Source organism: Bradysia coprophila, unplaced genomic scaffold, assembly GCF_014529535.1.
Source record: "Bradysia coprophila strain Holo2 unplaced genomic scaffold, BU_Bcop_v1 contig_138, whole genome shotgun sequence".
NCBI lineage: Eukaryota > Metazoa > Arthropoda > Insecta > Diptera > Sciaridae > Bradysia > Bradysia coprophila.
This window is the reverse complement of record NW_023503409.1, coordinates 1,836,599-1,864,059: the sequence shown is the minus strand read 5'-3', so window position 1 is coordinate 1,864,059 and position 27,461 is coordinate 1,836,599. Positions and strand designations below refer to the sequence as shown.

The following is a 27,461-nucleotide window of genomic DNA, read 5'->3' as shown; positions in this document are numbered from 1 at the left end:
CGCAAATTTAGACATTCAATCAAATATTCAATTTTAAACGTAAATGATGTAAATTATAAAGAAAACCATTCGAAAAACGAGGAATTGTTGTGTTCGGCGCTACTGACCGTCGTGAAAGTAAATAATATGCAGTGCTTATCATATTGCATTAAATTGCACATTTTGATGTAATAATATCTGTTCGGTCGTCAGTTCTGTTTAAGTGTTTCATTGGTGTTATTTCTGTTGTTTAACAAAAAACCTGTAAATCATATTAAAGGCAAATTTAATGGCAGCTCACCTACAATATCGAGTAGTCAATGGACTCAAATTTGCGCCAGGATTTTCATTTGAAACATGCCTCTCGGCTCTAAATTATAAACCATTGGACGATGATATATTTATCGTAACTTATCCAAAGAATGGCACAACGTGGACCCAGCAAATAGTGATTTTACTCCAAAACAACGGAACCCTACCGGACGATGTAGCAAAAGGTGACATGTCACTTCGAAGCCCATTTCTTGAATATCGAGGCACTGAATCACTAAAACAACTCACCAGACCATATTCAATAAAGACGCACATTGAAGGTAATTCGCATCCGTGGAACCCACACGCTAAGTACATAATAGTGTTGCGAAACCCAAAAGATGCTCTAGTATCGTTTTACTACCATCAAACAAGCAGCCCACACTATGGCATACCAGATTTACCATTCGATGACTTTTTTGAATTATTTATGGATGGTGAAGTTGAATGTGGTTCCTATTTCGATTGGGTATTAAGCTGGTGGCAAAGGAAAGATTTCGACAATGTTATGATAACAACCTATGAAAGTCGAATGAAGGATCCCGCAGGCGACGTTACTCAAATTGCTAAATTTCTGGATATCGTGTACGATGACGATATTATTAAAAGGACGGTTGAAATGTCCTCTTTTGGTGCGATGCGTGAAACTATGAATGAGTGGAAAAAATCTAATTTTCTACGAAAAGGTATTGTAGGCGATTGGCGTACTCATTTAAATAACGATCAGAACAAACGGCTGCAAAATATGTTTCATCAGAAATTCGACGGAACTGGACTAGAGACTTTGTGGAACGATTCTATGTAAAATATCACAATTATTTGTTCATAAATAAATCGTTTCCTCCTTACAAATTTCAGAGTATAAATAGTTAAAGCTATCGATCTGTCAAAACCACAACTGAATTAACCTGTTACAGACAACGGCTGTCTCTGTTATCCACAACGACAGCAAGAATAAGCGACAAGCTCTGACTAATGGAGTCTTTTATAGCAAAAGGCATGTTCAAAGTTCAAAACAAATGAAGTAAGAGATTTCTGAAATCAATTTCTGAAAATCTTCGATCAAACGAAGTAATAGTTTGAATAGTAAAACTGAACTGTTAATATGCTTGCCGTCTGTGACAGGTTAATCAACATTATTTTAAAAAATCTGCCGTTTATTTACCATGTAGCGTTAAATCTTTTGTTCAAATATCGCTAAGTATTCAATACAAAAGTTGTATCTATCGATATGAGTGACATAGTAAAGAATCAACAGATTTAATGATAACATGGATACAGCCTTGTCGGAAAACTTTGACAAAATTGTAAATTTCGTTCATTGATTCACAAAAAATATGTGACCAAAGGTAGAACATCTCACTTAAGATTCTTGATGGTGGCATTGTACCCGCAACATTTTTGCATCGCGATACTAATTCATAATACGTATTAGGAATGATGTAGATTGCTTTTCGTTCGACACCGTCCCATTTTGTTCCAATTTTCTATACCAATTTCATTGAGATAACTCCTGTAATTTCTTTAGCTATCGGAATGTTGGATTTTTCTATTTTCCGCTTGTTTGGTCGCATATAACCACATGGTGGAGTCCAAATAGACAAATACACAACTCTCAAATAGTAGATTATGTCCTTCTTTGAAATTTTTGTTTGCCAAGTGTGAGGCAGGTGTGAGCTCGAGCCGAAGGCGAGGGATGTAACCACACAAGGTAAAATACATAGTTCCGAAGTTATTTCACTAAGCCTCGGAAAATGAATTTAACGTTCATGTCAATGAAGTAATGACTCCCTCATCAGGGTCTTAGTGAATATACTGCGAAAGTATTTAGTGACTTCCCATGAATGTGTACCAATACACAACACACGCAGTGTGTACTTTGATCAAAAAAGTAGTGTCGGAGCTACAATAAATTTAATGTGATATCTCGTGTCTAGATGAGTAAACGACGTATCCGAGAGCTATCTACTATTATCTCTCGGTAGTACAAATAACTATTTTTTAATTGCTGCACAGCAGAGGACGTAGAACAACCGAACATATTAAGTTAATCCCCTTTAAAAAAAATGAAAATAAAAATGGAATTATTGTAAAATTGTATTTATTTCAACCTAAAAAAAATGTACATAAAATACGATCTTACAGTAGAAACAATTTTCCTTAAATTTAACTTAACCCATAAAATATTGGACATAAAATGGAATTACACAACTAAAAGCTAGTCATTAAAATTACCCATTTGGGAATAACATACAGAACTGATTTACAAAGATATAACACCGACCGCAAGATTCCTTTTTGATTGAAAAAGCGTATACTGAAACTGAAAACCATGAATGAATATGATTCATTCTTCACCACGTGAAGTTCACATTTTTTTATGTCCACAATTCAACTGACCAACAAAATAATATCAATGTTTAGCACTTATAGCTCCCTATACGTTCGGAAAATGAGACAAAAATAAGATGATAGAGAGCCTGACCAACATGATCCGACCAGGAAGGATGAAGAGACAGAGGTGTCACTGATTAGTGGGATCTCTTTGTACCTATAAATGTTGTGCCATCCGAATTTCGCGTTTTGACAAAGAAACGGTGCTTAACATGAGAAGATGAGCTTGTCAAGCGATATAGCATTTATACAAAGTGAAGGTTTGTCTACGCTAAAATTGTCTGAATTTTATCATGATCTGTTAAGCGACTAACAGTGGACGTACACAAAATAATTGTTAGAAGCGAGAGAACATATTGGAAACTATAAGTACTCGCTTCGAATTTTGGGAAGGAGAATCGAATCGGAAATTAACATTTTCTGAATTTAATATGAACAAAACGACCGACGCACAAAAAAAGTCAATATAATTCAAATGTCATGTCTAACACAGTGATTACACGTCCAGCATATAATCGATTTTATAAGACACATAATCACATCAAATGACAAAAAAAAATCGTTTTAAAGGAATGTAAAAATTGTCCTACCGAGAGATTTTGTTTGACAAAGAAAAGAACAAGAAAAAATATTACAAAAACGCATCGACCTAATTCAATGCAAAAACAAAAAATAAATGTGATGGTTCGGTAGAGACAATGTTGAATGTTTGAACGCATAATGGAACGTATTGGATTAATGATAAGTTCTAATAAAAATGCAATAGATATTCCTTCAGTGACGGTGGTAACGGCAAGTGTTCCACATCCATTTTCGAAATACTCGTTAGAATAACATCACGGCAAGCGCTTTGTAACGTTGAAACTAAAAAAAATAAAATACATTTTCGTTCGTTACAAAACGGACTTATTTACGCAAAACAACGAGAGATCTTAACTTACTTCCATATAATTGAATTATTTTTACTTGCTTCGTCGTACCATAGACATCGACAACGGCATGCAGAGCACCATTTTTGAATGGTATATTGTTTACACAAGGTCCTTGGTCTACGCCGTTTATAATGAAGTGCATTTCAGCTTTGTCATTGTCGTTTTGTTTATAGAAGACTCCGATTCGTGATCCTGACAAGACGAAATTTTAAATTTGATTGACGACAAATTGGTACAGTCAGCGACTTTCAAATACATTTCAAATAACTTTCAAATTTCGTAACAGCGCTTTTTCAGCTGATCCACTCATACAAACAAGAGCGCTCGTGCACGTAACTATTTAACCTGATACAGGATTCGGCACTTTTGTTACTATCAGCGGATCAGCTGAAAAACAGGTGTTACACTCATTTGAAAGTCGCCTCCTGTATGTGGCTTATTACTTAACATAAATAACTGGATCTAGTCTTTACTTATGATGGATAAGCAAGCTAACTTTCAGACATTCAATATAGAGTGTTAAGTGAGAGCGAACTTTGTGTAACTGGTCTCAGGGTATTTTCTTTGTAAACAGGCTCTGACTCAAAATTTTTAATTCATGTATTTTTGACAGCTGACCCAGAGACCAGTTAAATTCAACTGGCTTTCGCTCTCACCTAGCACTCTATATGAAACTATTTATGCTACTAGAACTGCAAATCGGTATCTCGTTTATTCCATATTGATCCGAGATGCCACTTTAGCGTTCATATAGCATAAATGCGTTGGGCACGCGAAAGTTGACCATTACAATGCAATTTGCCCGCAGTGAAAATGATTCCGTGATTCCGTGAGGACTATTTTCGGTTCAGTTTTTTCATTTTCCTATGTGAAAATCAACTTTCGCATGGATCAGGTAGTAAATCAGATACAGTGAATGCTGGTACGTACTTCGTTCGGAAACAACTCTGTGATACTCGCACACTCACTCGTGTATTATTGAGCAACCTGCTTCGGCAACTGTTCTTCGAAAGATGTAGAGTTTGTGTATCCGAGGCGAAGTCGATTTTGTGCTTTTATCACAAAATTGTTACCTCACATAAGGAATTACTTTCTCTTCTCATCATCCAACAATAAACACGCAATAGACTGTTATGATCAGAGCGAGCAAACCGAAGACTAGTTATCATAACTTTCCTTGGGGTACTTGTCAAAGTATTTGCTTCTCTTTCAACGTGGTACGTTGAAAGCGAGAGGACAGAAGACCAGTTTATTTTAACTTGCCTTGGGGTACTTGTCAAAATATCTTCTTCTCTATCATCATAACACTCTATCGATATTCCGACAACTTTTACAAAATCGCAATAGAGTCGATAAAATGTCATCCTTCAAAAGCAGCTTACTCTTACGCTTACCTTTGTCTGTCGGTAAAATGTCAGTCGTTCTACCATCTGATGAAAGTGGTTTCAATATGCTCCGCGGAATGATTCCTCGTGATGTTCTAATGTAAAAACTGTTGTCCGTTTCTGTAAAATTAGAAATATTTATCCAACGTTTCGATTAAGGGGAATGAAAGCGAGTGCTCACTTGTCAAATCGCGCATTAAAGTCATTGGATTGTCAACAACCGGATCGTCTGCTTTGGTCACATACTTGGTAATCGGATACACCCAACTGGTACCCAAATTTGTCAAATCAGGTAGTGCATACTGTGGTAATCCATTGTTTGATGCGGGATCGATTTGTGTTAATCCTAGAAACATTTTTGTTGTTGTTGCACTGAGTTTATTTTCAACGCAATCTACGTTGTAGGAATTGATATCACTCACCCAATCGCATATGTCCTGACCATCCGCCTTCGTTTTTTTCTATTTCTAACAAAAATATTTCGCCCAATTGAAGGGGACGCTCGGAAAAAGACAGTGCATTGGCAAAACTAGCCTTCCTGTATGCTACTGTGTTTTCTTCCAACAAAATAATATTCTGTCCATGGTACGGATGAAATCGGGTCAACACTTTATTCCCTTTGTCCATTGTCGTAGTGTTGACTTAATAAACCAGCCGAAAGAGACAATTGTTTAATAATACCGTTTACAACCAACGTTGAGCTTCGCACAAGCTGTATCAAAATATTTCGGTGTTGTAATGTTAACAATAATGGTTGTTTGTAACCTTTGTAACTTTCAAAATAAATGTCAAAATCAACGAATGTATCCGGAGATTTATTGTGATTGATGTGGATTGTGATTTTCCCTTTTCGAATGAGCGTGAAGATGGCATTCATTTTGCATTGCCGTGGGAAATTTCAAAAAGTGTTTTCGGCGTTGTCAACGATTTTTTGGTTAGTAATTTAGAACGAAAAAGCTGCAAACGCTGCAAACTTGATTTTTTTAAATTCACAACGCAACGTTACCATCAAATGTGGCGTTTCGTCGTCGCATCTTTATGACAGTATACAGTAAAAAAAATAGTAGTTCTGACAGGCAGGCTATTTTGAAAATCCAACATAACAACACAAAAAAATGATTGGATCGTAATTCCTTAAAATAGGCGGGGGCCGATTCTCGAAACATTCGTATCTTTAGGGATTTGTAACTTGACCAACTTGACATTTCTTATGGGATTTTCTATATACAACAGTCAAATTACGCATTCTTAGTGTTACGAATGCTACGAGAATCTACGCTGTGATCTAATAAAATAGCGGTCTACGAGCCCGCAATCATCAAAGGTCATTCTGTGATTCTAATCAGTTTAGCATTTATTAGTATAGATAAACTGCCGAGAATTGTCATAATAACTACAGAAGTTATTCGTAGAGGCAGATCGGCAATCATTCTGGGAACATTAGGGAGGATTTGAGTTGACGATTTTTATTGATTGTTTCTTAAAATATCGTTTTTTTACTGGCAGCACCATAGTGGGCAGTTGTTTTTTTCGATTATTTTACATAAATAAAAAAAATGGACAACTAAATAATTCAAGATCTCACTAGGCATACTCATTCACCTAATTTATATGCATGCTACTGAAGGTATACTAGAGTTTGGATGGTTAGCTTATAACGTAGTTTGTTTGAGTAAAATAAACAAGGATTTCTTTAAGCGCAAAAAATTTATTTCCATTGCATTTTAAACGAATTTTACATAATATCATTTATATCACACGCACTTTTGTTTATCTAAAATACAAAAATAATTTTCGAGAGAAAAATACATAAAAAATAAGTTGGCACATGCACATTAAACTCTTAAATACAAAAAAAATAATTATTTGGGCAGAAATTATAGTTTAATTTATACGAAAATTTGATCATAATTTACTCATCAGATTATTATCTTTGTTATTATAGAATGTTGCTGGTGAATGTTATGGAAATGTAGAGAAAAAAATATCTGCTGCAATTTTAAACACAGAAAATAAAATATCATCGATGTGTCCTTTCACATGCGAATTTCGAAAAATGAGCTTCAAATTGTTTAACGTTTTCGTTTTTCACCAAAAAAATGTTGAGTATAACTATATAAATGTGATAACTATACAAGTAATACAAAGAAAATTTGAATTTGTTTCGAAAAATTGCCATCGTTTTTTTTCTTTTAAATAAATAAAAAAGGAAATTAAATAAATATAATATTTTACTGGTTTTTCCTACGCATTTTCTTTAAAGAAAATGGCAAAGAAATATATTCTTTAACATAAAGAGCTTTTCGATTTATCAAGTTTGTTTTTTAGTCAACGTAAATATTATTAGAATCTTAACTTAGCTGTTTAACCCAGGGACGTGTATTCCATTGTTCCATTATTCAATTATCCCCTGTAGCAAATAAAGAAAATCTTTTTCAAATTACAGTTGCTTGTAAATTCGGGAATATTCATGTCAAATTAAAACCAACAGATTTTCATAGAATGGAATTATGGCTTAATTTTGCAGCGACACAACTTTCCAGTAAATTTGAGAATGGAATTTAATGAATTTTATTTAGTTTATTTTCAGGTGATAAAACTTCACTCCGGTAAAGTATCCATAAAATTCCATAATTGTTTAGTTGTCTCACAAAAAATAGAGCGTTGACATTAGTAATTATGACAAGAAGTGCTAGAAATGTAATAGATCATCCCCAAGATACGGTATGTACTTTCATTCATTCATTTGTATGAGATTTTTTTAACGTGGATGGCATATCAGACAGCCTTGAAGATGATCTATAGAATTATACGAAAATCTATTTCATTTGAGCTCTAGTTTCCAAAGAGCATTTCCCTATGTAGTAAATACATTCTGTCATAGCCGTGAGCTGTCGTATCATTTCTTCGAAAATTACTGTCATGGCGCTTATTGTCATGTGTACCAACTTAACCATTATTGTCATGTTAGTGGACGCAAGGCTGTATAACACACCACGTCTGATGATTTTACATTTACAAAAAAAATCACCACATCATCACGACGATGACAATCATCACAGTAGGTGAATTTTTGTATGAAATCCGCCATCCACAATCATCAAGTGTGGTGTGTAACCCGCGGATCTGTATCTGCGTGACCTCCCAAAAGTTTACAGCCTTGGATTTTGTATCGCTCTCATTTCAGAGAAAAGATAAGTTGGTACGCCTGTGGCGAGATAGAAGGAGCATGTGAATGACAGTTGGTCTCTATGGGAGAGAATGTGGGAGATTTTTTCTCGTCACAGGCGTACCAACACATCATTTCTATGTGTCATTTTCAAAGTATTTTGAATTTAATTGGTTCTTATCAAATGGGTTGTCTTATCAAAAGAAGTAACAGATTCGATATCACATTTAAGGAATTTGTTTGCCCAATGGTTTTTGTTAAACTCGCTAAACTGACTTACCTCATAAACAACGACAACATGTGACACCATCACAAAATTCATTAAAATTGATCAACAAAAATGTATTCTAGTCACTCTTCAAATACGATTCCAATGGATTGGGTCCCTTGAGCTTGGACGTTTGCGAAGTGGGTTTTATCTCGTCTGTAATGGAAGAACAAATTTATTCGTCAGCCAATTTCAAATTTGACTGTTGCAACATTTACTCACTCGTTGAAGTTTTTGTAGCTTCCTTTGCACTTCCATGAGCATTCAGACAATTCAACCATTCGGACAGCGTTATCTTCTTGTCATTATTCACATCACAATATCGTGGCATCTTTTTACCGCATTTTCGTAGAGCTCTGAAATGGACAATAAGATTGGGTATTTTATCGTCAAAGTAGTTATTGACACAGGTGTGTAGCTTACCTAGCTGCTGTGACAAGATCTCTAAATGTTTTCCATTCTTTTCGTTCCCATACTTTGTTCTTATTTTTGTCCAACAATACGAAACTTAACGTTGCAACTTTTTCATCTTCACTCGCCCATTTCGTTGCATTTGCGCTGCATAAGAAATATTGTTCTAACTCAAAAACCTATTAATGTTTTGCAAAATATTTTACCCAGAGTTAGCGTTCGAGTTGATTTGACTTCGTAAGAAGTCTTTTAGTTCCTTCAAGAATTCCAATTTTTTCGGTTCCGGACATCCTTTCATAGGCCGACTCGAGTTATTTGCACAGTCCGGTCGTCCGTCTTTGATCGACGTTCCTGGTATATTTTTTCCGGTATCTTCGTGGACACACCAGCAGTACCCGGCCGATCGATAACATTGTACGCGTTGATAACGTCCATCGGCTGTACATTCTGGTACGTACAAAGCTTGGGCACCGTTCTAAAATTTCGAACAGAAAATGATAATAAATGATATCCAAAGACATTTTTCACTTGATCAATCTACCTTTTGATCATCCAATGCTACAGCACGATCTGCTAGGCAATCCGAATCACTCTCTGTTTCTCGAACAACTGGATCTGGGTCTTTTATCGCTTTCGATCGTAACACTGAGTTCAGTACAGAAATTTGTTAGAATTTTTAACACCAAAAAAAAGTCCTTAAAAATATCAATAAAAGACACACACATGACACTATGACTTTGTTGAACCAGAACGGTGAATTAATTAATGGTTTTTGAAATATAATATAATGAAGCCTGCCCTCGTCCTGTAGCCAATCATTGTTGAGATGTATAAATTTAAGATTTGTGGTTTATGAGGACAGACTGCATTTAGTGCTTTTTTTGTTAAATTTTATTTTGTGAAAATCTTTGTTCACAATTGGAATGAAGACTACCTTTTGATTGATTCTAATTATTCTAGATTGATGCAATTTCAACATATAGCCTTTTCTCGCAGTACCGTGTCCAGCCTTCGTAATTATTTGGACTAAACAGCCTCAATGTCTACGTGGACAATTGAGGCTGTTTAGATTGAACTTACTACCCGTTAAAAGAAAACGGTCTAAAGAACGGTGGAATCTCCTAAGGGATTCTTTTGAAAAACAGCCTACCGAAATCGGACGCATTTTCCAGTGGACTTTTTTATATGTGCCTAGAAAGGACTTCGACCCTAGAACCCAAAGCCACTTTCAAAAAAATTCTTCGAAGCTTTTGTGACTGGTGAAAGGTGATCAAAAACCGAAAACTTGCACTTTTCTTACCAAAATTTCTCCGGGTACACGAGCCGTACAGGGTCGTGTGGGGTGTCGTTAGAAAGGTAATCACATGTACTAATGAGCCGAATAGAGACTCATTGGTTTTAAAATTAATCCACACTGAAATATGTGCAGTTGAAGTTTTCAACCGAAAACTTGCACTTTTCTTACCAATATTTCTCCAGTTACACGAGCCATACATGGTGGTGTGGGGTATCATTTGAAAGGTAATTTTATGTGCTTTTAGGCCAAATAGGGTCTTATGGGGGTTTGAAAGCATCTACGATGAAATATGAGAAGTTGAAATGTTTAAGTGCCCATATTTCATCGCATATGCATCCAAACCCCATAAGACCCTATTCGGCCCAAAAGCACATAAAATTACCTTTCAAATAATACCCCACACTACCATGTACGCCTCGTGTAACTAGAGAAATATTGGTAAGAAAAGTGCAAGTTTTCTGTTGAAAACTTCAACTGCACATATTTTAGTGTGGATTAATTTTAAAACCAATGAGTCTCTATTCGGCTCAATAGTACATGTGATTACCTTTCTAATGACACCCCACACGACCCTGTACGGCTCGTGTACCTGGAGAAATTTTGGTAAGAAAAGTGTAAATTTTCGGCTTTCGATCACCTTTCAGCAGCCATAAAAGCTTCGAAGAATTTTTTTGAGAGTGGTTTTGGCTTCTAGGGTCGAAGTCCTTTCTAGGTACCTATAAAAAGTTCCACTAGAAAACACGCCCGATTTCGGTAGGCTGTTTTTCAAAAGAATCCCTCCCTATATTTTTAAACCATTCGGTTAGATATAATGATTTTATCTCCTACGATTATCCGGATTTGTCATTTTTATTCACAAAATTCTAATGAAAAAACCTTGGTTCTACCGGGTCTGATTCCGGAATCCGGATTGTATAAATTCGATTGAATTTGACTAGTTTCTTCGAAACCATTTTGTAGCCCTTTCCTCACTCAAGTGTCTTAACGTAGGTCATTATTTAAAATAGAGCACAGTAGCAAAAATGTAGCGAAAAGAAAATCTTCATTCCAATAAGTAATAGTAAGAAAAATCCAATCCAAATGACACAAATCACCAATAGATGAATTTTCGTTTTTTCTGTTATTAATTTTGATTAAATTTCATTGTTATGTTATGTATGGATCTTTCGTTGAGACAACTTCTTTTAATGATTAATTTTAAAGTAAAAAAAAAAATTGTGAGTTATGTATTATACATACAATAAACAGGTGTATAGGGCGTGCCAGGTGAATTATATGGACGAGGTCTAAGTGAATTTCCGTATTTGTGACTGATGATACCACCACCATTGTATTCATCTGATTCGTCTTCATATTCAACATCGTCATAATCGTCGAAATGTGAATCGGTACTCAGATTGGCGCCACTATCACCACCATTTGACACACCATGTGTTTGATTTTCTTCGTCTATAATCGGCAGCGTAAAGGAAAAACACGGAAGCTAAATGACTGTGACCCAATATGCACTTTTTTGTATTATAGACAAGAATGAATTGTAGGTGCATTCTGAATCTACAATTCATCCGTTTCTACTGTAACTACTTCTAGTGGGTGATCAATTTCTTTTGGTCAACTCGACCTCGAACTCGACCTCGAACTCGACCTCGAACTCGACGGCAAGCTACAAATTTTGATTTTCATTTTTTCATTTATGGCCAAAATATTGTTAAGCCTGTTCAAAATTAGGTATATACCAAACGACATGCCTACGTCAGCAGTGTTAGGATTAATATTATGATTTTGTTAGTAAATTTAAGTTAATGTGGGAATTTAGCGGGTTTTAAGTAATGCCAAAAGCTCTACGACCAAGTTAGTTGCTCGTTCGTTGATGTATAGATGACAAAGCAGGAACTATCGTCAAGTACAATTATAATTTCGAGTTGAAGTAATTGGAGTAAATGAATGTATGAACAACGACGGGTATTCAAAAGAACTAAAAGTTGTGAGAGACTTGCTCTTTTAAGAACGGGTTCCGAATGAGATATATAGTTAAAAGCTTACGAACAGTTAAGCTTACCTATAGATCAACTGAGCTTTGCCTAATGTAAACTTCAAACAAAACAACTGAGTAGATTGACGATAGTAGGGAATATATGACACATAAAAATGTGTCGGTGGATCAGAATTCATTTTTTTAAGGAAAAGCGTTGCAAGTCTAAGGTAAAAGCTTTTTTAGAATTGTACAAACTTACAGTTGATTCCATCTTTTGATAAACAATTTGACCATTCCTGACGGGAAAGTCGCTCATCGTGGTCAATATCACAAAATTTACCAAATGCACGTGCGCATCGTTTCGGTTTAACAACCTATCCGTGAAAGATGTTTCAGTAAGTGAAAAAATTCCGAAACTCAACTTTCAATCATACCTTTTTCACGAGCCTTTTCAATTCCCTGTACTCAATCTTATCGAGTAAATGATTCTCATTCGTGTCCAGAATCGTAAATTTCCAGTCCAAAACAATTTTATCCGTAACCGATGTGCCCGGACTCAGATGCTTATTCTGAGCCAGAAAGCGATTGTGTTCCGTGTGGAAAACTTTTATCAAATTTGTATTGAATTGGCCTTGGTCGGCTCGGGTGCATCCGCGCTTGTTGCGTTGATTGACATTGCGAAGAGGCGAACGTCGAATGTTTGTCTTGCTCTTTTTTGAGCAATTCGGTTTGCCGTTTCGTGTCGTTGTATTCGGAATAGGTTTTCCTTGACCATCCGAGCACCAACAGCCAGCGCCCAGCATACATTGAACGGCTGCATAACTACCATCCGATCGACATCGTGGAACGAATTTATTTTGTGTTGACGATTGATGTGCAATGGCATATGATCTTGACTCGAGGCATTCTAATAAATTTCAGATAAACAAGATTACAGAATCTGTCTCGTAAAGCATTAACAAAAACTGTATGCAGTGTACCTTTACAAGAACCTCGGTGCTTTAGGCTGACTTGATGGCCACTACATTGTGCTCTAATTAAATGACAACGTGTTGGATATGTTTGATTATCTGTTCCGCATACTGGTCTACCTTTTGATTCATCACACTCTCCACCTCTCGCTGCACATTCAGATATCTGTAATTATACAGAAATATTCAAGATAAATTAGCAAACATTCTTGACATGGTTAGTCATGGGACGATTTTATTTTTGTCGAAAATTTGTTAACATCTTTCCTATATTTGGTTGTTTATTGGTACACGGTATAACAAGTACACAGCGTAGATACACAGATTTTTGAATTGATGGATTGTATACAAACATTCCAAAATTGAGTAATTTAAAACGGCGCCAAAACGTTGTTTTTTGGTGCGGTAAAATATTCATTTTTCCTTGCAGCACACGATCAATTTTATTATTCAAATTTTTAATGATAAAATAACTTAATTTTTTATTACTTTTAGTATAAACATTTTGGTTTGATTACAATATTATGCAAATATTTATTTGTTTTCTTTTGTGTATTGTATTTCATATTTCCAAATAAATATAAAAATTTGGATTAGTTTACATTTTTTTCCAGCAACTTTTGCCGATATATTATTGTTTTTCGTGTTGTGGTGTTTTTTTTTTCAAATGCGTAAATCTTTGACGCCACTCTTTGGAATTTCCGTATAATGTTAATTTGAATTTTGAATGTTGGTCTTTGATTACGGAACGAAGTCATTTGCTCGAATTTATGGATATTGCTGGATCTGATCAGCTAACACTTCAGTTGTGTGAAAAAGAACCGCTTTCGGCTTTGTACACTTACCGACGCAGATTATTTTGATGTTATTCTATCGACAACAGCATGCTCAACTATTAATATTCATTGATACATATCTAAGTATGATGGGTTGATGTTCTTTTCATGAAGTGCCGACGATATTGGCACCATTAGTCACTTTATAATCGCATGCAGACATATATTTTTACATTTTACCCCTTTTCCCTCCCTACTTTATGCGTTGCCTATTTATCACATGGCGAATTATTGCATCCTGGATGTTATTAAATGACGTCTTATGAAGTGTTTATACTGACAACGTCAGTGAAATTTAGACATGAATTTGCTTCAACTGTTTTTCAGCTGGTCATACAAAGAAAAGAACTATTTTATCAACAACAAAGCGACGATCTACGGGCTGTGTGGTATTATATAATAGAATTCATGTTAAAACAAGTGAAGTAAAAGATGTTGTGTGTTTGAATAACAGACGTAACCAAAGGCTCTATAGAGCCTTTGACGTAACAGATTCAATGATTTCACAGCGACTATACGCTTATAATTTCCAACGTAAGTTCACACTAACCAGAACTGATCGTAAATTTGTGTTGATGTTGTCACTACCCTGAAGGAATTGCAACTATTATTATCGCAAATTTTAGGCTTCAATCTTTTATATTTTATGTCCGACAACAGTATTGTCGCCAATATGTTTGAAATGAAACATTTAACTTAAGTTTCGTAACGATACATTTTTCTATACGTTGCTAAGTATTGATTTATGATTAGTGCGGCAGAACTGTCTAGCCGTTTCTGAAAGGATAATGACTTAACATTCGAAAATATTAATGAATATTACGACACATCCAAACAATTTCAGTGGAAAAGTAGAAAACTAACATCGGACTTGTCTTCTTAGTTGTTGTTATCAAAATGGTAGCAGCTCATATGTTGACGATAAACTAGTTCCATGTTATTGAAAGTCACAAAATTATATTTATGAAATACATCATCATGTTGCGTCAACACATTAATTTATTTTCGACTAATTATCTCAAAATTCGAATTCCAATCAATTTTCACACTTAAGATGCCTTTCATTAACATTATAATGTCCGAAGAAGAAGAAGAAGAAAAAATGTCGACAAAAAAGAAGCTATTTTTATGTCCACAAATAATATTTTAAAATCGCAGAACAAATATTTAAAAAGTTACGTCATTAATTTTTTTTTACACGGATATAACCAAAACAAAGCGAAATTAATTTATTTTGCATGTCGGTTTGCAGTGTGATACTCACAAAATATTTTGTAGCTCATAAAACGTATAAACTAGTTTTATGCTGATGCTTTGAAAGTTCTACAAAATGTGTGACACCGTTAAGTTATAACGAGATTACTTATATCCGACACTTTCAGCACCTTCTTATTAAATCGTTAAAAAAGCGAAGATGTCAAACACCAGAGGAGTGTAATTGTATTTTGAAATAGGTATCACTAAAATAAATTGGTTGGATATCTAATCAAAATTCAACATTAATTTCAAATTGACGTTAAGTTTTCATATAAAAAACCATCTGACTTATATATTAACCTTCTAGAAACGGCAAGATCATTTCCATTATAATCATTGAATCTGCTACTTCTTTTGTTTAAAATATTGTCTAATGTTAGACTAAAAATCTTGTGTTTCATATACTTTTATAAAGTATCAAAGTATCAAAAAGCTCATATAACAACTCACACAACCTTTTAGAAACGGCTGTTACGAACAACTGTGTCACATCAAATAAGCGATGAGGATTTTCTAATGTTTCATCGCTTCGTAATCCGAATTTTGGGTGAATTAGTGGTTGAACAAATTAATTAGAAAATAAATTTCGCTGCGCTTGTTTACATGTCACTTTTCATTTTGAATTTTCAGCAGACTTACGGCGTCAATTTCAAACGATTCTGAGAATGTCGTCATTGTTAATTTTGTTCAATGCGTTGAATAGGACTAGCTGGCAATCAAATCGGTTGATTTGTTTTAAAATAGTTATTGCTATGTTACAGGCAATGAATGAAGATAAAACATCGTGTTATAGGATGTACAACGGTCTTTCGAATCAATCAGTTTTCACTAAAATGTGGAGGTAAAAAAGCTCTTCCAAAGAAAATTTCGTGTTACCTTAACGTTAGCAGTGTACAAAGGCACGTGGCTCACACACGTTCATGCCATAAAACGATTTGATGCATCGCAGCCTAAACCAAACCAATAAATTAATAGTACAACATTATGCCAATTTTTCGCGACCACAAAAATTACATTAACACTTGGCTGAAATGCTTATGGTACACACAACGGGTACCAATCATTGAAAAATCTGTGTAATATAAATAAAACGACTGGCTAATTTAAACTTTTATGAGTATGGCATTGGCAGTATGGTATATACAAGATTAATGAATTTCCATTTTTGGAGAGTGTGAAATATGACACATATTTGGACAAAATAATCGTTTTCGAGAAATAGACATGGTGTTTAATCATACCCCAGGGCGATAAATTAATAAAATATTATCTGAATGTATTTCGCATCTCGTGTCAAAATCAATATCCGTTTTAAATTCTCTCTCTTAAAAAAAATATTTTCTCCACAATTAAAAAACTGGTTCATCAGAGATCTGCCTGTAATGAATGCAGAAGACGTCGTATAAACCTACGGGTATATATAGCAGAGGTCGTATATATATGCAAATGTTGCCCATAGACAGGACTGGAATGTACATCCTATACACATATACCTACAACACTTGATCGGCTAAAGAATTTCAAGTATTAAAGAAAAATTATTTAATATTTTTTTTCCTCTCGATCTTTTTTTTTCTTTCCTTCTTTTATTTTTTATTAAACCGATGACATTCCAAATTGTTGTCGATTAGTTTTTATTTGCAAAAATGTTTGTACCAACTTAACGTTTTTAAGCTTTATAAGCCAAATTATACTGTCAAGAATTTTTGGTGTTAGAAATATGCGTCTGATGGTGTGGAAAATTATAGAATTCTTTTTTGTTTTGTTCATCGATCTAAACCTGTATTTCGATTGATCTTCGATCCAGTCCTGTTCTAATTAATCTTTCCAAACGGCAACAATAAGTTTGGTCAATTAATATGTGTACACCTACCCAAAAAATTTTCCGGTTATTTTTTTCGTCTTCTTCATTAGCCAATATTTCTCTGCAGAAAAATGAAACGTGTAACCTTTGTGATATCCATCTAAGCAAATATTTCGTTAAAATTTTGTGTCCGCAATATTTCATTATTTTTTTTTCCAGAGGAATTCAGAAACTAGTTAACACAATTTAATCAATAATAAAAATGGCTTAAATTCCGCAAGCAAAGACACATGTTTTTGTATACAAGTGAGAGAAGAAAAAAAAACCGATGGTACGTGCAAAGTGGCGCCGATATTATCATTAAAATACTAAAAAAAATCGCAAATTTCGACTGAGATAAATTAAATATTTCAATGAATAATATTATCTAAGTCAAAGCTTGACAGGTAGATGTAAATAATATGGTAATATAATTTGATCTACATGGACACATATTTTATTTATTCGATGAACAAGCAAGTCTCTTCATCATCAGAAAAAAAGTGAGTGGACTGTTACTTTGAAGAATATTTCAAACAAGTCTTGGCATGGAATTAATGTCACACTTAATAAATAAATCGTGTGGCTTGAGATTTTGGCCTGCCGGTTTACCAGTACTCATACCATGATTTCAAAAAGCTACGTAGCTTTGTAATGCAAAAATGTTCGAAGCGCTCTGCCGTTCGGGAATCAAGATATTTTAAATTGAGATTTGGAATTACAAATATTTATCGCGAAAAGTGCGCTGTCTGAGCTTTACTGTTTACAACAATGTTAGTTTAATTTCACCATCCATCCAATTTTGCAATTACTTTTATTCAATTTTTTTATGGCCGTAATTTTCCCTAATGATCAGAACATGTACGCAGTAATAAAATATTAAGTCAGCCCACACACATATCGAGTTTACCATTTCGACTTCCTAACTTCAATTTTAAAAACAACAAGAAAAATTGCCAAGTGTGAAATCAAATCCAAGACACAAGTGTTTCGTTTGAAATAACTGTGCGTCTGATTGAACATGGAAAATGTAACAACGCATGGTTTTTAAGAGGTCTTAATTTATGTTGTTACTGATATGTTAGTCGCGCTTGTAACGAATAATTCAATAATTGTACGGAAAGAAAAAGTTACAGTGTCAACACTACTTTACTCGCATCTAACTTGAACATAACAGTGTACAATAATGACCAACTTTGTCACTATTTCTACTATTTTATACAAAGCTTTTTGCCTTGGATGCAATAGTAGAAAAATCATTCTTACAATGCCTTTGATACGGTTGAGTCTCAAGACATGTTGTAATTTTAAATGAATTAAATTAAAAGTGATATGGTTCTTCTTCCCCTTGAATTACGTGGGAGCAGTAAATAGCTTTCTCAATTTCTCGTTAGTATCATTTGTATCATAAAAATGGAATCATTTTTGTAGGCATTATTCTGCACTCGTATCAATTCATACAACACACAATGTGATGTCTCATCTTACTTCCGAATATTTGTGGTCTTGATTTAATCAAAAATAATTGCGTATGACGAAGTTTTATGTCTTACGATTCGTCACATCGTCATATCAGTGTGGCTTATGGCTTAAATGGATTCGAGTTTTGTTTCCAGCGAAGATCACTTTGCAGTAAAATACTTATTTGAATTTTAATGAAATTCATAACATAAATAACTCGTCTAGTTGAAATATGCTAGGCATTCGGTAGTGGTGTGGTATATAACCGTATAACCGTAAAATTGATTGACAAAATTGCATGTAAAAGTGATTCATTTTCTGTTCTTCTTTACTTTGAGAAACGAATCTACGATGTAATGAAGGGCTGAAACTTTTGCAATTTAGTGTAGGTGAATGCTGTTTGGAAACTAGAAACTTCACCAGAGTGGAAGTTGTTATACAAGAAAAAATAGCGTAAAGAATGAAGTACTAAAAAAAATGGGGAGGCCTCCACAGGCCAACCGAGGTTTTCGATAGTTATTCTGTAATGATAGTTTGAATTGGTATTTTTGATCTATAGATGCCCAACCATAAAAATACGATCTATAAATGAATATGTTCGGAACTTGACAGTGGAGTTCCGATTATATCGGATTAAATTCAGAACTTTTCTTGTCAGGTGATCATGACAAACAGTCATAATTTGGCATATATAACATGGCTTAAGCTCTATAACACAAGGTAAATAATAATATTTGATTGATAATAAATAAATGACAATCTAGCAATAGAGTAAAAATTATGAATTAATAGACAGGGCAAAATTGTGACGATATATTGAAGCTAAAATCAATAAAATGCGTTAGACAAGATTCGTTCACATCGTTTCTCTCTCGCTAACTACCCATCAGAACAATCAATAAGCTCATAAAACATTTTCTTAGAACAATGAAAATCGAAATTTTGCACTTTTTTTGCTGAAAGTCAATAAAACATTTGTTCACGCAATGAAACAATAATAAAAATCCCAAAATATCTTTGGAGAAATTATAAAAGTAACACATTTCACTAATCACCAACCAATTCCTATTGCGTGTACATGTTTCCTGCGCTCATTATGCAATGCCGGGTAAAAAAACGCTTACGTGTTACGAAATCACAGTAAAAGAAAATTATCGTTAAAATTGTTAGAAATCGAATTGTTTTTAAAATAAATAATCAAAAATTTCGTTAAAATAATAAAACAGTCAATAATTAGGTAAAATTAAAATTAATCACTCTGGCTCTGTTTAAAAAATTAAGAAAGAAAAAAATCTCAGAAGAAAGCAAAAACTTTTGGTTTAAGTAAAGATCTTGAAATATTTTGTGTAAACAAAGATATTTGAAATATTATTTGAAATGCAAAATAGTTTTAAGTTCTGAGTAATTCATTGGTCGATTTTACACAGAATTTTCATTCATAAGTTAACCCAATCTTCTACTAAAATTTCTTCCACTCAATATTTATAGGGATTCTCATTATTTTTCAATTATAAATTGAAATCGTTTACGTTTAGTCTAGGTTCTTACTTCACAAATAGTAGCTCCGTAGGATTTGAAGTTTATTCTTTAAAAAATATTTCTACGTGACAGAGCATGAGACTAATGTTTTATCTGTCTCCGGTAAAGAGGTTGTTCCGGTAATCTTACAGTATTTCTGGAAATCTAAAATCATAAAAAACTCAATTTGATTGAAAGGCATATTCAATACAGGCATTTTCTAGAATAATATTTATAGTGAAAAACAAAATGGCGGATAAATGACGGTTTTCCGGAAACACTTGACAAAAATAAAAGAAATAGGTCTGATCCGCTTCATTTTTTTATAATTTTTTAAGTAGCATGATTGGACCCAGTAACCAAATTCTCCATGTCCTTAAGAGAAAGCTTTTGACATCCCAAGTGTTTCGGAATAGTGTCAAAATGACACATCACAACAGTTATATTTCTAACGCATGCTATAATGCTTTTTTTTAGCAAATGAGAGGTTTCCAGCTCGAGCCGGAGTAGAAAAAAAAATTAGTTCCATAATTTTTCCTACTCTGTCACACGCATAAAAGAAATATAAATGCTAGACATAAAATCCAAACGAGATGCACCCGCACTAGTTGAACAATATTTAAAACTGAATGTAAACTGAAAGAATCGTGAATTTTTGCTGTTCCATAAATTCCAAATTTTAATAATTCAATTTATCTGTCTAATTATGCCGAGAATAAATAAACAAATTTCTTACCGTAAGTTCAGTTCGGCTTCCTGCTGATGATAATCCAATGGGTATAAGTAATGAAATTAAGCACACAGTGATGAACATTATATCTTTTCGTTGATTTTTATTAGAGAACTTTATTCGAGTACGATGATTTATAAATGATTTCACACATCAAATCTGCATTTTTCTTATCATTATTATTGTTTCGTTGATTGTCTGCGGTTTTTTTAAAATGAAATCCGTCGACACAAGTTTATTTCACCAATCTGAAGATTAAATTCAAACACTTAAAGGACAGCAAAATGATTTCGGTTTCAGTTATTTTTATTCTTTCGGTAGTCACATAATTTGTTGTGCAAAAACATGTATTGCGAACTTGCCAACGTTATATTACATGTAGTAATGTAGTGGAAGTCGAAGAGCAGGAAAAGCAAACTGTAAACCATGCTTGTGTTGATACAATTTTATGGTTCTTTCAGTTACTTTTTAAAAGGATTACCACAGTGAGATTAAGAGAGTGTGGTTTAAGAATAAGTAAGTAAAAATAAAATGAATTTGAGGTTCTTTAAAAGGAATTGATTGAAAAGAGAATGATTATCAGGTACGTATTGATAGGTAAGATTTTAAGACGTTGCCATTATACAATACGTTAAAGTATGGCTTAGTAGGAAACCTCTTCGATTTCTCAAAGAATCATTCGGCTTGTATTTTCAGACATCATCAATGGTTTGAGTGGATAGCCCTCTTGATTGTTATTTGTAACTTCATCTTGATATATGTCTTAGTTTAGTTTGAGTATATGTTGATCTAAAAAAGACAGTATCTCGTAAAACAAATTTTAGAACGGCTCTCACCTTACCACTTAAATGCTAGTTTTTGGCCAACAGATTCTTGAAATCGGTTTCTAACCATGAATGGCATGATGGCACATTATTGGAAAAATGGAGAAAAATCTAGCAAACACAATGATCTACATTTTTCTACATTTGGCCAAAAATGTGCCACCATAACTTCACGGTTAAAAATCGATCTTAAGAATGTGTATGTCAAAAATTGAAATTTAAGTGGTAAGGCTCTTTCAAATCACTGAACTAGGACATTATGACCGCACACATATTTAAATTTATGTTTTCTGTATAACAATCGTATTTTGCACCGTTTAGAAACCTTTCACCCTTACCGACAGCAACGACAAAAATATAGATGACCAATGAACCATTTGTATAGAAAATTGAATTATTCGTTAAACGAGTGAAGTAAAAGATTTTCTGTAAAACGCGAAGAAATATTTTAAACGAACGAAGTAACAGATTTAACAACTATACCGCGATAACGCTATCCGTTTTTTAATTAATATCTTAAAACCGAAAGCATTTTGTCGAAGTAATTTTTCACCTTGACCTTTTAAGAACCTTTTTATCACCTTTTTTCTGTTTGTAGTTTTTTTTTATTATTATATTCACAGCGTTAAGTGTATACAAGATATAAAATCACCATAGACTGTACGGCGCAACTTTTCGAAGCAGCTAACAAAACAAGAATGAAAACTAAAATAAATCCAAAAAGAACATCTTAAGAAATCCCTTTACATTTCGCATACTAAAACACCAGAGCATCGCATCATCTTTTCCAATCTCTCTATATAAATCTTTCAGTCGAATAATACTGAAAAAAGAAGAAAAAAAATAAATAAATAATAAAAAAAAGTAAAAATCATGTATCAAAAGCCATGGGATACCATGATTTTGTGTATAAACACTGACAACAAAAACCTATTCAAACTATTTTCGGTCTTGAAAACACAGATATTTTCTCATTTTTAAAACTAAATAAAAATAATACAAGAGCAACGCATATGTGATCAAGTGTTATGATGGTCGGTATATCGTATGGTACACCTAAATACCTAGTCTTTTTTTTTTCTTGTTGTTAAACGATTAAAATGGTGTGGTGTTGAGCAAGGGACTCTACTGAAACAGTCAGACATATCGACGCCATTCATATACTACGGCAACAGTCGGAAAGATTTTGTGTTGTATACATAAGAAAATGTGATTCCGTAAAGGTATATTAAGGTACACGTATGAAGATGAACACCAATACTACAATATCAAGACATCTTTTAATATTCATTTAGCTTGACTAATTTGAGAAGATTAAATTAATTTTATATAACCGAACTGGCTACGAATAAATTGGCTTTTGTAATTAATTATTGGATTATTGTCGATAAAAATTTGGAAATTTTGAGTGGACTTTTATCATCTTGTTAAACACCTCGAAAACTGAATCTATTTCGAATGGAGGACTAACGGAAGAAAGATTTTTTTTATGAAATGTCCTTCAAGATCCAATTAAATAAGTCATGCAACTAAAATCTAACTTCAATCACTTCCATATAGCAAAATGAAACGAATTGTTTAAAGTACAGTGTGCGTACACTGACTTGACGATAGCTACATTTTGCGGACGCTGAAGCCTTGTTACGGTTTCAATATTTTTTTTTAAATTCTAAGTTGTTATGGTAGTTGATGGCCTTGTAAAGATTATACTTAAACCCGCCATTTTTACGCTGCATTTAGTGGAAATGTTTCTTCATATCGACGGATTTTGGTAGTTTTACGCGTAATGATGGAAAAGTCTACATATCAACAAGAAGCGAATTAATTTCACCCATAAATTACAATTAATTAACTCTTTAATTGCAATAAAACGATTTTTTTTTATTGGTGCTGTGTCCATATTGTCGTTAATCTTGAATCAAGAAGCATTCCAATTTGATGGAGAAATATCTAGATTAAAAGTGAATCAATTTTCTTTGTAAAACGATGAAAAATGCAGCAAACGATACAAATATGATAGACAACAGCAAAGTGTAAATCACTACAATCCCATTTAATCAATAATTGACCATATGAGACCTCCCATCTGGTAATTAGATTCATTGCATTTATTTAAAAATTCACGACCGTACTTAAGTGTTGATCAAAAGTAACGGCTTCCAAAAACCATTGGGAACCATCACCTTAGTACGGTATGTTAATTTTACTACCTGTCCCATACGAAAGTTGACCATTACACAATAATTTGCACTTCACGAAAGTGATCCATTACATGCGTACCATTTTCGCTTAATTTTTTTCATTTTCCTATGTGTAAATCAACTTTTGCGTAGGACAGCCTGTCCAGTAAACCAAAACACATTGAATGCTGCTACGTACTTCATTACTTCGGATAAAGGCAAACTCACAAGTTTGTTTTGAGCAACAAGCTCGCCTTCGGCTCGGATATACAAACTCTACACTTTCGCAGCGTCCAATGTAACCTACTATTCAAAATCCATTTAAAAGTTGAATACGTTTCCAACTAGACTATGAAAAAGTGACACTTATGTGTAACATAGTGTAACGTCGCTATTTAAACTTCATACAATAAATGGGAAAAGGCCGTCAATTTCTCAATAAATGGAATTTGTTGAATTCACTGTCTTTTCCCTTCTAGTAAGTAAATGTAAATGAATCTTAAGTGATTCGTAGTTCATTTCATATTGCGTGTATAAGAGTCCTGTAACAACTATCATTTAATAGCAATAAATATTTCTTTTATTACCGTCAAGACATGATTTCCTTCAAAGTTTTAGAGTCTAAGAGCTCGCAATAATAAAAAACAAAAATTTTAGTAAACGACTATTTCTTGTGGATCAACTTTTAATTGTAACTGGCGGGCATATTCGGACAAAACGACACTGATGGTAACTATTAACTATATCTTGGAAGCGTTCATATGAGATCTTATTTCGATCAGTAGGAGGAAACGAGTAAAATCAAACCTTTCAGTGCGGTAGTGACTTTCGGCCACTAATAAAATTGTACGAAGATGCATCAGAACACAGTACTGTACATTAAATTGTAAAGAGTGATGGTTAATTTCAAAAAGTTTTAATTTTTATTTAATTACACAGTTCCATGGTCGGCGCCGTGCCATTTACCGATTTAATTTAATGTTGCAAAAATTCTTTCATTTCAAATCACTTTTTCTAGACGCGTTTGTTTTTATGTAAACCAATTTTTTATTTATGGATGTCTTGACTGTACGCTCAACAGTGATACATTATATTATATTGTTGTTGTTTTTAATTAGATAGAAGATTAGTATAACAAACTTTGTGCTAAATAAGAGGAAAAGAATTTGCCGCTCAGATAAAACAGTCTAAAATATCATGCACCCTAAAAGTGCATTCTTGGTGGCAGTAAATATTCTATTGTGTGATCTGATCGTGTTTATTTAATAAATAGTAGAACGTTTTCGATTAACTATATATAAAATTCAATTCGTATGCGAATCAAAAATTGTTTATTTGCTTTAAGTCGTTTTTTTTCTACTGTAACCAGAAACATCGTAATATTTATTTAATTGAAAAGAATCTTATGAAAGAGGTCTACACTCAGACTGGAGTTGAGATTAATTCGTATTATATGTATTTTGTAGTATATTATATCTTGAGAATATAAAAATTTTCGATTCAGTATTAATTCGCACTTTTTTTAGTCAGAAGTTTACTAAGAAAATAATCAACTCTGTGTTGTACACATATAATTAACTTAAAATGCTCTCGGAACGGATTCATGTAATCACTTTTGTACTGAATTTTATTTTATATTTTAATTTACATTCGCGAGACGATTCGTCGTGTCGTTTATATAGGCAATTATTATCATTTAACAATCCAATTTATTTTGTATTTATATTTTTTTCTCGTTTGAGTTCAAACGAAGACGATCTGGCATTCACTGGGTGTCTTTATATTACTGCTTGCCAGTGCATTTTTTTTTAAATTTTTATTCAATTTATTTAATGTTTTTTATTATTTATTTTTTCAAAAAAAGGGGCAAACTAAATAATAAATTCTACCAACAACTATAAAATGCAGTTTAACATCACTTCACATTTAAAATTTCGGATAGCTAAATCAAATAATTTTTTTTTCTGCTGCATACAATTTTACATTCGAATTTTATCTGACAATATATTTTACATTAATTTATATATTTTATGTACTGTACATACAATGGAATTCACTGTATGCATACAATTTGCCTGATGACCGACTTCAACCAACGAAAGCCAAACACTAACTGTCAGTTCCAATCGAATGTAATTTTGCTCTTTAGTGTATATTTCTTCGTTTTTTTTTTCTTCAAAAAAAAAACCTTTTAAGATGAGAAAATGTGTTTATATTTAAAATATGTTCGTTTTCTTACATTCGACGATGTGTCAAGTGTGTATGTAATTCGGCGAGATGATCTATCCATTGGTATATTATATTATTATTTTCTCTTTTGAACATTGTGTTTGTTTCATTTTGGTTTTAAAATTCGAAGAGAGATTTTTTTTATAAATGAATCGGTTGGAGCTTTTGAATATCATTTGAATAATCTGCAAACGTTTCTCAGCGGTAGTTTTCATAAATTTCGTTTAAGCACGTTCCTGATGGATACATGTATCTTTAGCGGAAACGGTTACCTAGAACCTTTGTGAAAAAGTTAGCTTCATAGTACCGTTCACCGTTAAGAGTGCTGAAGTATTTGAGACAAAATTTAAAAATATCATTCTACCAAGTCATATTCTCTACAATAATATTTTTAAAAAACCTCCCGGAAAAGTATTGGGGTTGTTGTGGCTTATTTCCACATAAAATTCTTATAACAAATGAAAATCAATACTCTACATTTTAGTGTTTTGTTGCAGGCTAAACAACTAAACCGAAAATGAGTAGCAAGATTTGTATTTGTTAAAAAACATTATTGTGGAAACAATTTCAAGCCACAACAACTCCTAAAGCAGAAAATGTGTTAATATCTACTTTTCCGCGATAAACAGCCTCGAGGCTTCATCGAGGGTGTTTATTCCGCGAGTGTATGATACAGTGCTATGTCAACGCACCTAGCAGTGTAATAGAGTATTGTCTGTGTCAAACACATCAGTTTTAAAATACCATTTGTACCATTACACGGTGTTAATGGTATCATAATACTGCTCTATTTTATTATATTACCATGCAAAGTGCTTTGCCTGTTGTTATACTGTTTATTTATTTTACTCGAGATTTCCCCACCTTACCCCTCGTACTGAAAGCTTTTTTGTAAGCTTATTTACGACTCTCAGGATATTTTTAGGGAATGAAGGATACAATTTATAAATATCACATTGTCAAACCCGACAAAAAACACACTCACCCCGAAACTCTACTTTTTATTTATTTACCATGCCACTTATTTCATTCTTCTTATTCAGTAATCTTCTTGAATCATCTGTTAACATGCCTTTTTAGACTGTGTAATTTTGGTGGGTATGAAACAATCAATAATATGTAAACCATTGATTGTTCAGTTCCAAATATTTCAACTTTAACATTTCAAAAAAATCGTTGGACGTTAAAAATTTGAATTGATTTTCCAGCACTAAATACATCGGCTGCATTTGTTTATATGAAAGACGATGAAGAGAAGAGAAAGATTCTCTAACAAAAATTCGGGATATTTTGACATGATTTTGGATGCAAACTTTCGTACGAGTTTGAGTTCGAATTTCGAATGTGTAGTTTAAAAGTTTTGCATGACAAAAATTGATTTTTAAATAGGAATTTAATAAGTTTGCAAATGCAATTTGATTTTCGTATTTGCAAAAGCCAATATTTTAATTCGCAACAAACTGAAAATTGTATCGTAGTTCAGTGCCGGA

At 33.3% G+C, this 27,461-nt stretch overlaps 3 protein-coding genes across 16 annotated transcripts; 1 reads left to right on the top strand and 2 right to left on the bottom strand.

Annotated features, from left to right (window-relative positions):
• The first annotated feature begins 173 nt into the window (after window positions 1-173).
• On the top strand, window positions 174-1,148 carry LOC119073370 (sulfotransferase 1C2-like). Its single transcript, XM_037178790.1, has one exon. It carries the CDS (start codon window positions 269-271, stop codon window positions 1,094-1,096), a length of 828 nt encoding a protein of 275 aa, XP_037034685.1. The 5' UTR covers window positions 174-268; the 3' UTR covers window positions 1,097-1,148.
• Window positions 1,149-2,670: 1,522 nt separating this feature from the next.
• LOC119073369 (neuralized-like protein 2) lies at window positions 2,671-5,782 on the bottom strand. The gene is made up of 5 exons (XM_037178789.1): window positions 5,425-5,782; window positions 5,184-5,348; window positions 5,012-5,122; window positions 3,627-3,809; window positions 2,671-3,549 (listed from the first exon to the last, which is right to left on the bottom strand). The coding sequence occupies exons 1-5, from the start codon at window positions 5,627-5,629 to the stop codon at window positions 3,434-3,436; spliced, it is 780 nt and encodes a 259-aa protein (XP_037034684.1). The 5' UTR covers window positions 5,630-5,782; the 3' UTR covers window positions 2,671-3,433.
• Window positions 5,783-6,690: 908 nt separating this feature from the next.
• On the bottom strand, window positions 6,691-25,871 carry LOC119073367 (SPARC-related modular calcium-binding protein 2). Of its 14 annotated transcripts, none has more exons than XM_037178774.1 (12): window positions 25,788-25,871; window positions 20,745-20,986; window positions 13,103-13,259; window positions 12,557-13,029; window positions 12,382-12,496; window positions 11,387-11,596; window positions 9,392-9,495; window positions 9,057-9,325; window positions 8,863-9,000; window positions 8,662-8,795; window positions 8,452-8,595; window positions 6,691-7,412 (listed from the first exon to the last, which is right to left on the bottom strand). In XM_037178774.1, the coding sequence occupies exons 2-11, from the start codon at window positions 20,820-20,822 to the stop codon at window positions 8,519-8,521; spliced, it is 1,755 nt and encodes a 584-aa protein (XP_037034669.1). In that variant the 5' UTR covers window positions 20,823-20,986; window positions 25,788-25,871; the 3' UTR covers window positions 6,691-7,412; window positions 8,452-8,518. The 14 variants fall into 14 exon arrangements, with proteins under 14 accessions (XP_037034669.1, XP_037034678.1, XP_037034670.1 ...); XM_037178783.1 differs by having other exon boundaries at window positions 8,863-8,997; XM_037178775.1 differs by having other exon boundaries at window positions 25,756-25,862.
• Between the last annotated feature and the right edge of the window lie 1,590 nt (window positions 25,872-27,461).